The 12,500-nt window shown below is 52.7% G+C and overlaps 1 protein-coding gene across 5 annotated transcripts in view; it reads left to right on the top strand.

The window, feature by feature from the left end:
- The window catches only part of GckIII (Germinal centre kinase III), a 150,015-nt gene that overhangs the window by 96,576 nt on the left and 40,939 nt on the right, over positions 1 to 12,500 (top strand). The window contains exon 1 of one of the 5 annotated variants that reach the window (XM_070124824.1): positions 2,624 to 3,577. The exons of the other annotated variants lie outside the window; for them this stretch is intronic. Within the exon in view, the coding sequence (XP_069980925.1) occupies positions 2,840 to 3,577 (738 nt within the window). The 5' untranslated portion in view covers positions 2,624 to 2,839. Of the gene's footprint in view, positions 1 to 2,623; positions 3,578 to 12,500 lie in introns of those variants that run through there. 5 annotated transcript variants of the gene reach the window in all.

The raw sequence follows: 12,500 nt of genomic DNA, 5'->3' as shown, positions 1-12,500 counted from the left end.
CCCCACCCCCCCTCCTTCCTCCCCCTCCCCCAGTTCCTCACTTCCATATCACCGGCATCTTCGCCCGCATGTCACTTTTTCGCCATTCTTCCATTCCCTCCATCGCTGCTTCTTCTCCTGTTTTATTTTACTCTCTTTTGTCTTGTATCATTCTTTTTTTCTTTTCTTTTTTTCTTTCCTTCGTCACTGCTGTCGTATTTCCTTTCTTTCGTCCGGCTTCCTCTTTCTTCTTTTATCATTTTCGTGTATCTTGAGTCTTTCGTATATCCCCCACCCATCTTCGTTCTTATTTCCCTCTCTCCCTTCCTTCATCGCTCTTTTTTTCCGTCCCTCCCTCGCGCCCACCCATTTCCCTCCCTTCCAGCCTACCTCTTTCCCTTGCTCACTCACTCGCTCCTTCCCTTCTTCCTCCGTCCCTCCGTCCCTCCCTCCTCCCTCCCTCCCTCCCTCCTCTCTCCCTCCTTCCTTCTTTCATCCCTCCCTCCCTCCCTCCCTCCCTCCCTCCCTCTCTCCCTCCTTCCTTCTTTCATCCGTCCCTCCCTCCCTCCCTCCCTCCTTCCTTCTTTCATTCGTCCCTCCCTCCCTCCCTCCCTCCCTCCCTCCCTCCTCCTCCCTCCCTCCCTCCCTCCCCCCCTCCCTCCCTCCCTCCTTCCTTCTTTCAACCGTCCCTCCCTCCCTCCCTCCCTCCTTTCCAGCTACAGTCAGCCTTGTGGCTTTCTCTCGACGGTTGTCGTATTTATGTTCATGATCTCAAGCGGGTGTGATTGCTCATCCACTTACGCAACGCGCCTCTCGCGTAACCAGCGTCGCCAAGGTCGCTCGCTCTCTCCGCCGCCGTTTCCGTCGTCGCTTTCGTCGTCGTCGTCGCTTTCGTCGTCATCATCGTCGTCGTCGATATCGTCGTCGTCATCGTCATCGTCGTCGTCGTCGCTTTCGTCGTCATCATCGTCGTCGTCGATATCGTCGTCGTCATCGTCATCGTCGTCGTCGTCGCTTTCGTCATCATCGTCGTCGTCGATATCGTCGTCGTCATCGTCATCGTCGTCGTCGTCGCTTTCGTCGTCATCATCGTCGTCGTCGATATCGTCGTCGTCATCGTCATCGTCGTCGTCGTCGCTTTCGTCGTCGTCATCATCATCATCATCGTCATCGTTTGTCTCTTTTTCGTCGTCGTCTTTTCTGGTTCCGTCATCGTTTGCGTCGCTTTCGTCGTCGCCTTCGTCGTGGTGCATTCAGGAGAGCGGTTGCCGATGGCGAGAATGCGTGTGTGCAATCGGGCTATCGGCTCGGCACGCTGGGGCGGATCCTTGTTCATCGGGTGCCCGGGTAGACGTCGTCGTTTTTGCGTTTTGTTTTGTTTTTGTTTCGTTTTTTTTGCCGTTTCCTTTGCCGTTACTCGGGACTTTTTTTTTTTTGGAGGCTCTTTTTATTTTTTTTCTATTTTATTTTATTTTTTTTATGCGACCGTTGTAGTGGTGCTAGTAGTGGTTGTTGTAGTAGTAGTTGTAGTTGTTTTTGAAGTGGTTGTTGCAGTTATTAAATTTGTCGTTATCGTTATCCTTGTTATAATTGTTTTTGTTTATATTATGTTTATCTTTATGTGAGGGGTTTGATTATTCTGTACCTAAGGCTCTTACGCTTAGCCAGAATATTTTTTTCCAGTTGTTTTATTTATCTTCGTTTATCAACTGTTCTTTCTTTCTATCTTTATTTATTTTTTATTTGTTTCACCGTTCGTGGGATGAATTATTGAATTGTTTATACTTTTTATCTACTTATTCACATCTCTGTTAGAGTTAGAAGTTTAATTATTGATAGAACTCGGATGTAAGGGAAATTGAATGTGAAATAGTCGACGGATGACCTTGTTTTTGGCATGGAATAGTTGTCCGTATGCCATTATATAAGTTGGAATGCATGCTTATGGGTTCTTCATTGGGTAAAATCTCTCTCTGTCTATGTCTCTCTCTCTCTGTCTGTCTCTTTCTCTCTCTTTCTCTCTCTCTCTCTCTCTCTCTCTCTCTCTCTCTCTCTCTCTCTCTCTCTCTCTCTCTCTCTCTCTCTCTCTCTCTCTCTCTCTCTCTCTCACTTTCGCTTCTTCCCCCGTTTGTCTCCCCCTCTCATGTTTTCCCCGTTTTCTCTAGGTTTCTTTGATTCTCTTTCTATTTCTATCCATCTGGCTCAGTCCTTCCCTGTTTCGCCTGCACACCTCGGCGTACCTGTCCCTTGGTCACTCAGCTGTTGGGAGTGGGAGTGTCGCGGCCGAGCCTGGGCTTGGAGTACTACCTGATGAGTGTGCGGGCAGGAGGGGGCAGGGGGAGTGGGGGGGGGAGAGGAAGGGGCCGGCCCGCACCTCGCAGCGGTTGCCATGCGGGATTTCCTTCCACGCCTTTTTCCTTCGTCGCGGCGGCGGAGGAGTCCTGGCGGGGCGTTCGGGCTGGTCTTCGGGCGGGTCTTGGGCGGCTTCGGGCGTGCTGAGGAAGGGCCGGAGGTGGACGGAGTGAGGACGAGGTGGAAGCGACGACGAGGGTGGAAGCAGCGGCGTGTGTGTGCGCCCGGGGCGGTGAGCAGGCCGGCCGCCACCGCCGCCGCCGCCACTACGCTCACCTGGTGGCCGCCAGTCAGTCAGCGGAGAGGCTTTTGGTGCGCCGGTCCTGCGCGCGCGTGTGCTCTGTGCGCTCCATGTCGAGCTCGGTGCCGTGGCCGCGAGAGAGAGTGTCGAGTGTCGAGTGTCGAGAGTGAAGTGTCGTTGCCGTGAGGTGTGGTGTCGCGCCCTGCCCGAGCTGCGAGCGGCGCCGTCCCTTCTGCGAGGTGAGCGGGCCATGTAAGGCGAGTCGGGATGCCCAGTCGGGGGTTCTTCTCGCGGGCGGTGCACTCCAGCAGCTCCGTCAAGCCCGGGCCAGCCTCCCTGCCCGCCGCCCGCCCCCAGCCGCTCTACGCCGGGCCCCCGCACCCCGCCTCCCCCCCGCCCAAGAACGGCTGGTGGGGGGTGCCGCCGTGGCTGCAGCGGGGCAGCAAGGGCCTCCCGCGCCACAACTCGGGCCCCATCCCGCAGGTGGCGCCGTCGGGCCCGGCCTCCTTCCCCGGCTCCCTTCCGGGCACCCTCCCCGGCACCCTGCCCGGGACCCTGCCGGCGAGGACCTCCCAGCACCCCTACTACCTGCAGCAGCACAAACAGCAGCAGCTGCTCGACAGTAAGAAGCAGCAGAAGATTCAGCAGAAGCAGCAGCAGCAGCTCCTCCAGCAGCAGCCCCATCCCCACGGGGGAGGGTCCCAGGCGGGGTCCCGTCCCCACACCCCCCGTGGACCCCATGACCCTTACGTCAACAATGGCCCGGACAACGGTCCCCACTCGCTGCCCTCCACGTGGCCCGGGCCGCTGCACCTCAGGGAACAGCAGCAGCAGCAGCAACAACAGCAGAAGCACAACCACCACATAGATCACAGGCTGCAGCCGCAGCTCCGGCCAGAGGAACCCCCGGCCGAGCAGCGGCAGAAGCAGCATCAGCAGCCTCCGCAGCATCAGCATCCGAGCGATGCCCCTCCCGCTCCCGGAGGAGGCCAGCTGAGGAACCTGGTGAGTGTTCGGCGCCGCGGCCGCCCAGGCTGCCCGCTCGCTGTCGAAACGAGGCGCGGGGAAAGCATGCAAACCCCTTCATGTTCTGGGGATTCGCTCACATTTGCCAGAACGTGCAAATGTGTTCTTTTTAAGGTTCCTTTGTTCAGTAATGTCAAGAGCGAGAACATGTAAATGCATTAGTTTTCTTCGATTCAGTTTCTCGGAATGAGTCAAACAAGAGCGCGTTTTTGTCGGCTCGGTTTGCGCAAACGAGTCCAGCGCCGACCAAGCCCGCCGCTCTGGCTCTGGAGGACGGCGCCGCACGCCTTTCTCTTTCTGTTTGTTTTGGTTTGAGGCTAAACCTTGGCGGGCGTGCCGGGCGCCGACTCGCGGGCCGGGGCGGGCGGCGGCGCGAGCAGGTGCGGCGTGGAGGGCCTCAAGGCGTGCCGTGAATGCCTCGATCTTGGCGTCAGGATTTTCGGGAAGAATTGATCTGTGAGAGTGTTTTCCCGTCGTGTTTTTTTTTTGCGGGAACAGTATGACTAAGGTGGAATGTTGTCATGCGGCTGGATAGGTTGATACTGTCAAGTGAAATTACTTGGCAATGACTCATTTTTCCTCACTCCGGGCTGAACAGTGTGGGATTGTCTTTTTTTTACTTTTATTTGTATTGTTGATGTTTGTTTCGTCTCGTTTGTTGGGATCCCCGGAAATCGGTAGGATGAGAAACCGAAGATAATAAAAGTATAATTCCTTTAAACGGAAGGATAAAGATAGGATAAAGATAAGGTAGATTATGGTGCGTTATGGTGTCGCGAGGAATGGTAGATGTCAACCATCATGGTGTGACAATGCGAGGAAAGGGATGGATTTATCTGTAGTGGAAGGAGGGTGTTTTTAATGCAGACTGGAATCCGGAGAGAGAGGGAAAAGAAGATGGAGAGGGAGAGAAAGAAAGAAAGGAGGAGGAGAAGGAGAAAGAGAAAGAAAGAGGAGAAAGAAAGAAGGAGGAGAAGAAGAAAGATGAGAGCAAGAAAAAAAAAAAAGCGGAAGGAGAAAGAGGAAAGAAAGAGAAAGAAAGAGGAGAAGAAGGAGAAAGAGGAAAAAAAGGGAAAGAAGGAAGAGGAGATGGAGAAAGAGGAGAAGAAGGATAAAGAGGAGAGAAAGAAAAAGAAAGAGGAGCAGAAGGAGAAAGAGGAAAGAAAGAGAAAGCAAGAGGAGAAAGAGAAAGAGAATATAATAAAGAGTGAGGAGAAAAACTGGGAATAGGAATGCGAATGGGAGGAGGGAGATGGATCGGGAATAGGAGGAAGGACACGTTTTTTCCCTCTCTCTCTCTCTTTCTCTCTCTCTCTCTCTCTCTCTCTCTCTCTCTCTCTCTCTCTCTCTCTCTCTCTCTCTCTCTCTCTCTCTCTCTCTCTCTCTCTCTCTCTCACTCTCTCTCTCTCCTCTCTCTCTCTCTCTCTCTCTCTCTCTCTCTCTCTCTCTCTCTCTCTCTCTCTCTCTCTCTCTCTCTCTCTCTCTCTCTCTCTCTCTCTCTCTCTCTCTCTCTCTCTCTCTCTCTCTCTCTCTCTCTCTCTCTCTCTCTCTCTCTCTCTCTCTCTCTTCTCTCTCTCTCTCTCTCTCTCTCTCTCTCTCTCTCTCTCTCTCTCTCTCTCTCTCTCTCTCTCTCTCTCTCTCTCTCTCTCTCTCTCTCCTTTCTTGAGGGCGAGCAGCGTGAGGCGAGGGACGCTTGGCTGCTCACGAGAAACTCTTCGGGCGGGGGTGGGGGTGGTGGTGAGGGGGTGTGGGGGTGGGGTTACTCCTCGAATCGGTTTCATCTCTCGCCATTACCGCTGTCTCTCCCCCTCTCTCTCTCTCCTTCTCACGCCTGCTTCTCTTTCTTTGATTTATGCGTTTTCTCTTACTCTTTTCGTATTTTCTATTTTGTTGTCTCTTTTTTTTAAATCTCCAAGCTCTCCTTTTTCTCTTCCTCTCTTTATATCTATCCTCCATCCTCTTTTGTCTGCCTAGTCCTGTATCTTTCCCTGCCCCCCCTCTCTCTCTCTCTCTCTCTCTCTCTCTCTCTCTCTCTCTCTCTCTCTCTCTCTCTCTCTCTCTCTCTCTCTCTCTCTCTCTCTCTCTCTCTCTCTCTCTCTCTCTCTCTCTCTCTCTCTCTCTCTCTCTCTCTCTCTCTCTCTCTCTCTCTCTCTCTCTCTCCCTCTCCCTCTCCCTCTCCTCTCCCCTCTCCCTCTCCCTCTCCCTCCCTCCCTCCCTCCCTCCCTCCCTCCCTCCTCCCCCTCTCCCTCCCTCCCTCCCTCCCTCCCTCACCCCTCCCTCACCCCTCTCTCTCTCCCTCCCTCCCTCCCTCTCCCTCCCTCCCTCCCTCCCTTTCTCTCATATGTAATGTAACTACTAAGTCAGATGGCCATGGCGTCGTTATATTCCGAAAGAAGTTCGTTGTTCACCTAATGTATGCCACAAGGCCGACTTAGACAAGGTATGTGCGTGTTCATGACAGCAGAACGTAAACGATAGGCCTATTTTTTTTATAGAGTGATAGGCCTGGTGTTATGGGATTGGATTGGCGGAAAGTGCTACAGGTTCTTTTGTTTGTTTTCTTTAAGGTGTTGTGTCCTTATTTTCAGAAAACGAGAAGATTGGGTGTTTTGGGGAGGTTGAAAGGGGGAGGAAAGGGGGGAAAGTGTCGTGGTTTGGAAAGAGGAAAAATCAAATAAAGATTTAACAGAAGGTGGATGAAATAGAATTAAAGTTGAGAAAAGTCCTGAGTGTTTGGCGAGAGGAGGAGGAGAAAGAGGAGGAAGAGGACTTTCTCTCTCGAGGGGTTGGCATTCTTGCTCGCACTCACAGACCACATGCGGGCTCAGCTTAGTCATCTCTGTTTATCTGTGGCTATCTCTCTCTCTCTTTTATCATCCTCCATCTCCCGTCTCCCTCTCGGGCGCTCCTACCTTTATTTGTCTTGTCTTTCTTCTCTCTCCCTCCCTGCTCCCCTCTTCCCCCAAGGTGACTTTATCTGTCTTCATCTCCGTCTTTCTTGTTTTCGTCGTGTCACTTGTCTATATTCCGAAAGATCTCTCGTTGTTTTGTTTCTGTTGGCTCTTCTCCTTGTTTTTCTTTCGCATGTGAGAGATTGCCGAAGTAAACAGAAGAGAAGTTGCTGGACTGTTGGATGCTTCTCTCCCCCTCCCCATCCCTTCTCCTTTACTTCTCCTTTCCTCTTCTCCGACCTTACTCTCTCCTTTCTTCCGTTCCCTCCTCCCGCCGTCCTTCCGCAGTGCCTTGTGCCTTTAATTGCGAGTGGCACGCACTTCCGGCAAGCGACCCGTGGCGAGGTTGCACCATCCTTAAGGGACTTATTAGCACGCGTGTGCGGTGTACCCTTGGCGCGCAAGGTGCAGGCGGGGCTTCCTCTCTCGCGCCTTCTCTGGGGCCTTTCTGTCGGGTTCCTTGGCGCGACGAGGTGCTGGAGGGGAGGGGCTCCCGGCGGAGGTGGCGAAGGGGAAGGAGGGGGGTCGAGGGGATTGAGGGCGACTGCAGGCGGAGGAAGGCCCGGTCAAATGGGCGAAATGCATGGCGAGGGCGAGGGAAGTGGAGGCGAACGCGGGCCAAGTTATCCCGGCTCCGCTGAGCGGCATCGCATCAGCGGGACTCCGGGCGGGAGCCGACGCCCGCGGCGACAGCGAGCAGCGCCCTCGTCACGTGGCGTAACGTGGCTCATTCCCCGTCTCCGGTCGTGGTCCTCGGGGGTGGGGGTGAGGGAGGGGGCGGGTGACTGCACTCCCGCTCGTGCATGCGAGAGGAAGAGATCATGCGCGGCGCCGCTGCTTGCCTTGCGACGGGGCGACGGCATGTGCATGGCGAGGTGCGTGGAAGCTGCACGGCGCCTCGCCAGCCTCCCCAGCGCCGCCTCGGCACACGTGACCCAGCGTGAGTCATGCTCTCCCATGCCATCAGAGCTTTGCGGCGGGAGGGGGGCGTGGCGGGGACCCCTCTCATGTACTGCGCATGACACCCGCTCGTGTAAGCCGTGCGTTGAGCGAAGGGAGGTGTGTGCCAGGGAGAGAGAGAGAGGGGTGGGGTGGGGGGGTGATGTACGTGACTTGGGCCTCCTGCACGCTGTTCGTGAGCGGGGATTAGGCCGGGCGCATGTCACGGGCGGCGTGCCAGTGGGCGTGCCTATGAGGGATCTTGCTGTTATTCTTAGATGGGAAACTGCGGGCGGGGTTGTTGGCATGTGCTGTGCGTGTGTATTTGCATTAGATTATTATTATTTTTTTATTTCGATAGTTGTCTGGACACATGAGTACAACATGAATTATTTTTATGAAATACGGTTGGAGTATTTAGAAGAAATCTTGCTTTTGAGCGAGCCATCGTTCTATCTCTCACGATTTCTTTTGACCTCTCTCCGTCCCCCCCCCCCCCTCTCTCTCTCTCTCTCTCTCTCTCTCTCTCTCTCTCTCTCTCTCTCTCTCTCTCTCTCTCTCTCTCTCTCTCTCTCTTTCTCTCTCTCTTTCCCTCTTTCCCTCTTCCTTCCCTCTTTCCCTCCCCCTCCCCCTCCCCCTCCCCCTCCCCCTGCCTCTCCTTCTCCTTCTCCTTCTCCTTCTCCTTCTCCTTCTCCTTCTCCTTCTCCTTCTCCTTCTCCTTCTCCTTCTCCTTCTCCTTCTCCTTCTCCTTCTCCTTCTCCTTCTCCTTCTCCTTCTCCTTCTCCTTCTCCTCCTCCCTCCCTCTCCCTCTCTTCTTCCCGCATTCCGCGTCCCTCTCTCTCCGCCAGCTGCCGCCTCCAGCTGGCGAGAGATTTCAACGCGCGGAAAAGTAGCGATCCCGACGCGGTGCCTCGCCGATGACGCAATCTCCCAGCGCCTTGTCTCGGACTCCGCCACACGCCGTCGATCATGACAATGGCTGTGACGACGATGCTGACAGTGACTCTGGTGACGATGCTGACAGTGGCTCTGGCGACGATGCTGACAGTGACTCTGGTGACGATGCTGACAGTGGCTCTGGCGACGATGCTGACAGTGGCTCTGGCGACGATGCTGACAGTGGCTCTGGCGACGATGCTGACAGTGGCTCTGGCGACGATGCTGACAGTGGCTCTGGCGACGATGCTGACAGTGGCTCTGGCGACGGCGCGACGAGACCTTGCGGATGTGTCGTAAACTTCTAAGAAACAACCGCTAGTTTTTACGACTGATTACCGTTGTGGGTGGGTTTGGGGGGGGCATGAAGATGCTAAGCCCCTCCTAATGGATTTCGTATTTTTTTTATGATGATTATGTCGCTGATGGTGTTGTTATTGTTATTATTATTGTTGCTGTTGTTGTTATTGTTGTTGGTGGTGTTGCTGTTATTGTTGTTATTATTGTTGTTGTCATTATTGTTGGTGTTGTTGGTGGTGTTGGTGTTGGTGTTCTTGTCCCTGTCATTGTTATCATTTTTTTTACGATTAATGTCGTCAAGAAAACTTTTGATTTATCATTTTTCCGCTTCACGGCTTTGTGCGGCTGGTGGGACTTGGAAGGCGTGTCGGAGCTTGACCTCGAGGCCGCGAATGGCGTGCGTGGCGCCCATTCCGAGCCGCGTCGCCTTCCCCTCTCCGGCCGGCGCCCCTCGCGTCTCCCCCGGGCGGACGCGGCGGCTCTCTGCTCGCGCCGGCGGTTTCGAAGTCGAGCTCTGGGCTGGTTTTTGGGTTGGAGTCGAGGTTCGGGTTTGTTTTGGTTTTGGTTTAGGGTTTAGGTTTAGGTTTTAGGTTTAGGTTCGTGTTTGTTTTGATTTAGGTTTCGGTTCAAGTTTAGGTTCGTGTTTATTGTGAGTAACGTTTAGATTTTGGTTGAAGTTGAGATTCGTGTTTAATTTGATTTAGGTCTAGGTTTAGGTTTAGGTTTTAAGTTCAGATTACGTTTAGGTTTAGGTTTAGTTTTTATATTTGTGTTTATATTTAAGTTTAGATTCGTGTTTACTTCGCGCGCGCGCGCGTGTGTGTGTGTGTGTGTGTGTGTTTGTGTGTGTGTGTGTGTGTGTGTGTGTGTGCGTGTGTGTGTGTGCGTGTGTGTGCGCGCGCGTTTGTGTGTGTGTGTGTGTGTGTGCGCGTGCGTGCGTGTGTGTGTGTGTGTGCGTGTGTGTGTCTAAGTAAGTGGATAAATGAGAGTGCATGAGTGAGTGTGGGTGAGTGTGTAAGTGAGTGAGTGAATGAGTGATTGAGTGAGTGTGTGAGAGTGTGTAACTGAGTGAATGAGTGTGTAAGTGAATGAGCGAGTGTGTGTAAGTTATGAATGAAAGTTGACGCGCCTAATGTTGATTCCTTCCAACACAAAGGACGGGATTTTGCTCACGACCTCCCGGCCCGCCGTCCGTGAGATCGCTCGGCCACACCCTGGACCCATTTCGCACCTTTCTGTCTCTCTCTCGCATTCTCTTTTCTGTTTCGTCCTTTCTCTTTCTGTTTATCTGTCTCTTTCTATCTCTGTCTGTCTGTCTGTCTGTCTGTCTGCCTGTCTCTCTGTCTGTCTCTGTCTCTCTCTGTCTGTCTGTCTGTCTGTCTGTCTGTCTGTCTGTCTCCCTGTCTCCCTCGCTCACTCCCTCTCTTCCTCCATCGTTCATAAATCAGAAATAGAGAAAGCGAAAGGGGAATAAGGGAAGGCGAGAGAAAGGCCACCGCGACTCGAGTAGTAAGAGGGGAAGGAGCAGCCAAGGGCGCGAGCAGAAAAGGGAGCCGTAAATGGCCGATTTGCGCGCCGGGGACCTGCTGGTGGTGGTACAGAAGGGGGGGGGGGCATTTCGCAACATCCCCCCCCCCTCCCCCCCTCCCGCCCGTCGTGAGAAAGCGGGCGGGCGGCGCGGGCGTGGTCGCTGGTGGGTGGGCTTCTCCTGATCGGGGTCTGGAGGCGGGGTGGGGGTGGGGGGGGACTTTATGGCGTTTCGATTGAATTGATGCGGTTTTGAATTGGAATTTATCTTTGGGGGGGGGGGGGTTGATTCTGCTGGTCGAGGCGATTAGCTGTCGGTCACTGGACACTGAGGGTTTGGTTCAACTTGATTTGATTTGATTAGTCTTATTTGATTTAGTTTAATATTCTTTGATTTAATTTAATTTAGTCTTATTTGAGTTCATTTAACATTCTTTGATTTAATTTGATTTAGTGTTATTTGAGTTAATTTAATATTCTTTGGTTTAATTTAATTTAGTCTTATTGGAGTTCATTTAACATTCTTTGATTTAATTTGATTTAGTGTTATTTGAGTTAATTTAATATTCTTTGATTTAATTTAATTTAGTCTTATTTGAGTTAATTTAACATTCTTTGATTTAATTTAATTCAGTACAGTGCCCTTCACTCTTTAATTTGATCAGATGTATCGAGGCGATCGCTCCGTGGGTTGAAAATTCGTTCATTTTCATTCAAGTGGATTTAATTCCATGTCTTTTTTTCTCCTAGCTTAATCCACACACACTCGTATCCCCCTTATACGCCTAAAAAAAGGGGTTAGGGGGAGGGGAAGCGTAAACGGAAGGGCGAACCCGTAGATAATTAGAGGGGGGTAGGGGGTGTGGGGAGTATGAGGTATAGGGTATAGGGGTATGGGGTGTGGAGTATGAGGTATAGGGTATAGGGGTATGGGGTGTGGAGTATGAGGTATAGGGTATAGGGGTATGGGGTGTGGAGTATGAGGTATAGGGTATAGGGGTATGGGGTGTGGAGTATGCGGTATAGGGTATAGGGTAATGGGGTGTGGAGTATGAGGTATAGGGCATAGGGGGTGAAGAGTAGGGGAGTGGGGATGGGGTAAAAAATGAGAGTGGTTGAGGGGGGGGGGGAAGTGGGTAGGGACGTGGGAGGGGGGGGTAGGACATGGGGCATGGGGTATTGGGGTATGTAAATAAGGGTGTGGGGATGGGATAAAAGAGGAGGGGTTGAGGGGGGTGGGGAATGGGTAGAGGCGTGGTGCGGAGGGTGAGGCGGAGGGGGGGAGGGGTGATTACCGGTCTGGGAGGGCAGGTCGCAGGAGCGCAGGATACCCCGGGATGTGAGGTTAGCGCATCCCGGGGTTTGGGTCCCTGTGGGTGGGGTCAGCTGGGGCCACGTCGTGGGGGGTGGGTGGGTGGATGGTGGGGGCTAGGTGGTGGGTGGGGTGGGGGTGGATTGGGCTTTATTTAGGTGGGAATAAATGAAGTGTTGGTGTTTTTATTTTATTTGTTATTGTTTTTGTGGTTGGTCTTCATGTGTTTATGGTTGTGGTGTTGATGATGATGATGATGGCGGCTGCAATGGTGATGGTTATCATTGTTGGTACTTTATTATTATTATTTTTGTTGTCATCATCGTCATCGTCATTGTTGGTATTACGATTATTATGGATATTTTTGTGGTATTATGTTGTCATTATCATACACATTTTTTTTCAAGGTGTTATCGAGTTTTTTATTTGAATGGATACTAGTGCGGCGCGGGTGTTATTTCCGTGGGTTGTATTTTTCCTTTGTTTTCTTTCTTGTTTTTCCTTCTTTCTTAATTGGGGGTGAATTCTCTTTTTTTCCTCTTTTTTTTTCTTTTCCTTTTTTGGGGTTAGGGTGAGGGTATCTTATTTGGAGTTTTTTTTTTTTTTTTTTTCTTTTTTGGGGGGGGGGGGGTTGGGGTGGGGGTATGGGAGGGGGGTTTCGAAATGTAGGTTGGATCCTCCGTCGAATGTGGAGTAAGGGGCCTTCGCTTTCCCACAGTAACGAGGCATTGTGTGGCGGTGGGGGGGTGGGGGGTAGTGGGAAAGGCGGGGTGGGGTATGTGGAGGGGGGAGGGGGAGGGTTAAGGGCGGTGTCGGGGTCACAGGTAAGGATTGTGAGGGGTGAGAGGGTGGGAGAGTAATAGGGGGGGAGGGGATGGGGTATGGGCGAGTCAGGGTAGGGACGGAGTGTGCGTTTGGGTTGACGGAATCGTGGGCG

Source organism: Penaeus vannamei, chromosome 8 (assembly GCF_042767895.1).
Source record: "Penaeus vannamei isolate JL-2024 chromosome 8, ASM4276789v1, whole genome shotgun sequence".
In the NCBI taxonomy this organism is placed as follows: domain Eukaryota; kingdom Metazoa; phylum Arthropoda; class Malacostraca; order Decapoda; family Penaeidae; genus Penaeus; species Penaeus vannamei.
Note: the sequence above shows the minus strand (reverse complement) of the source record. Positions and strands in the feature narration are given on the sequence as shown.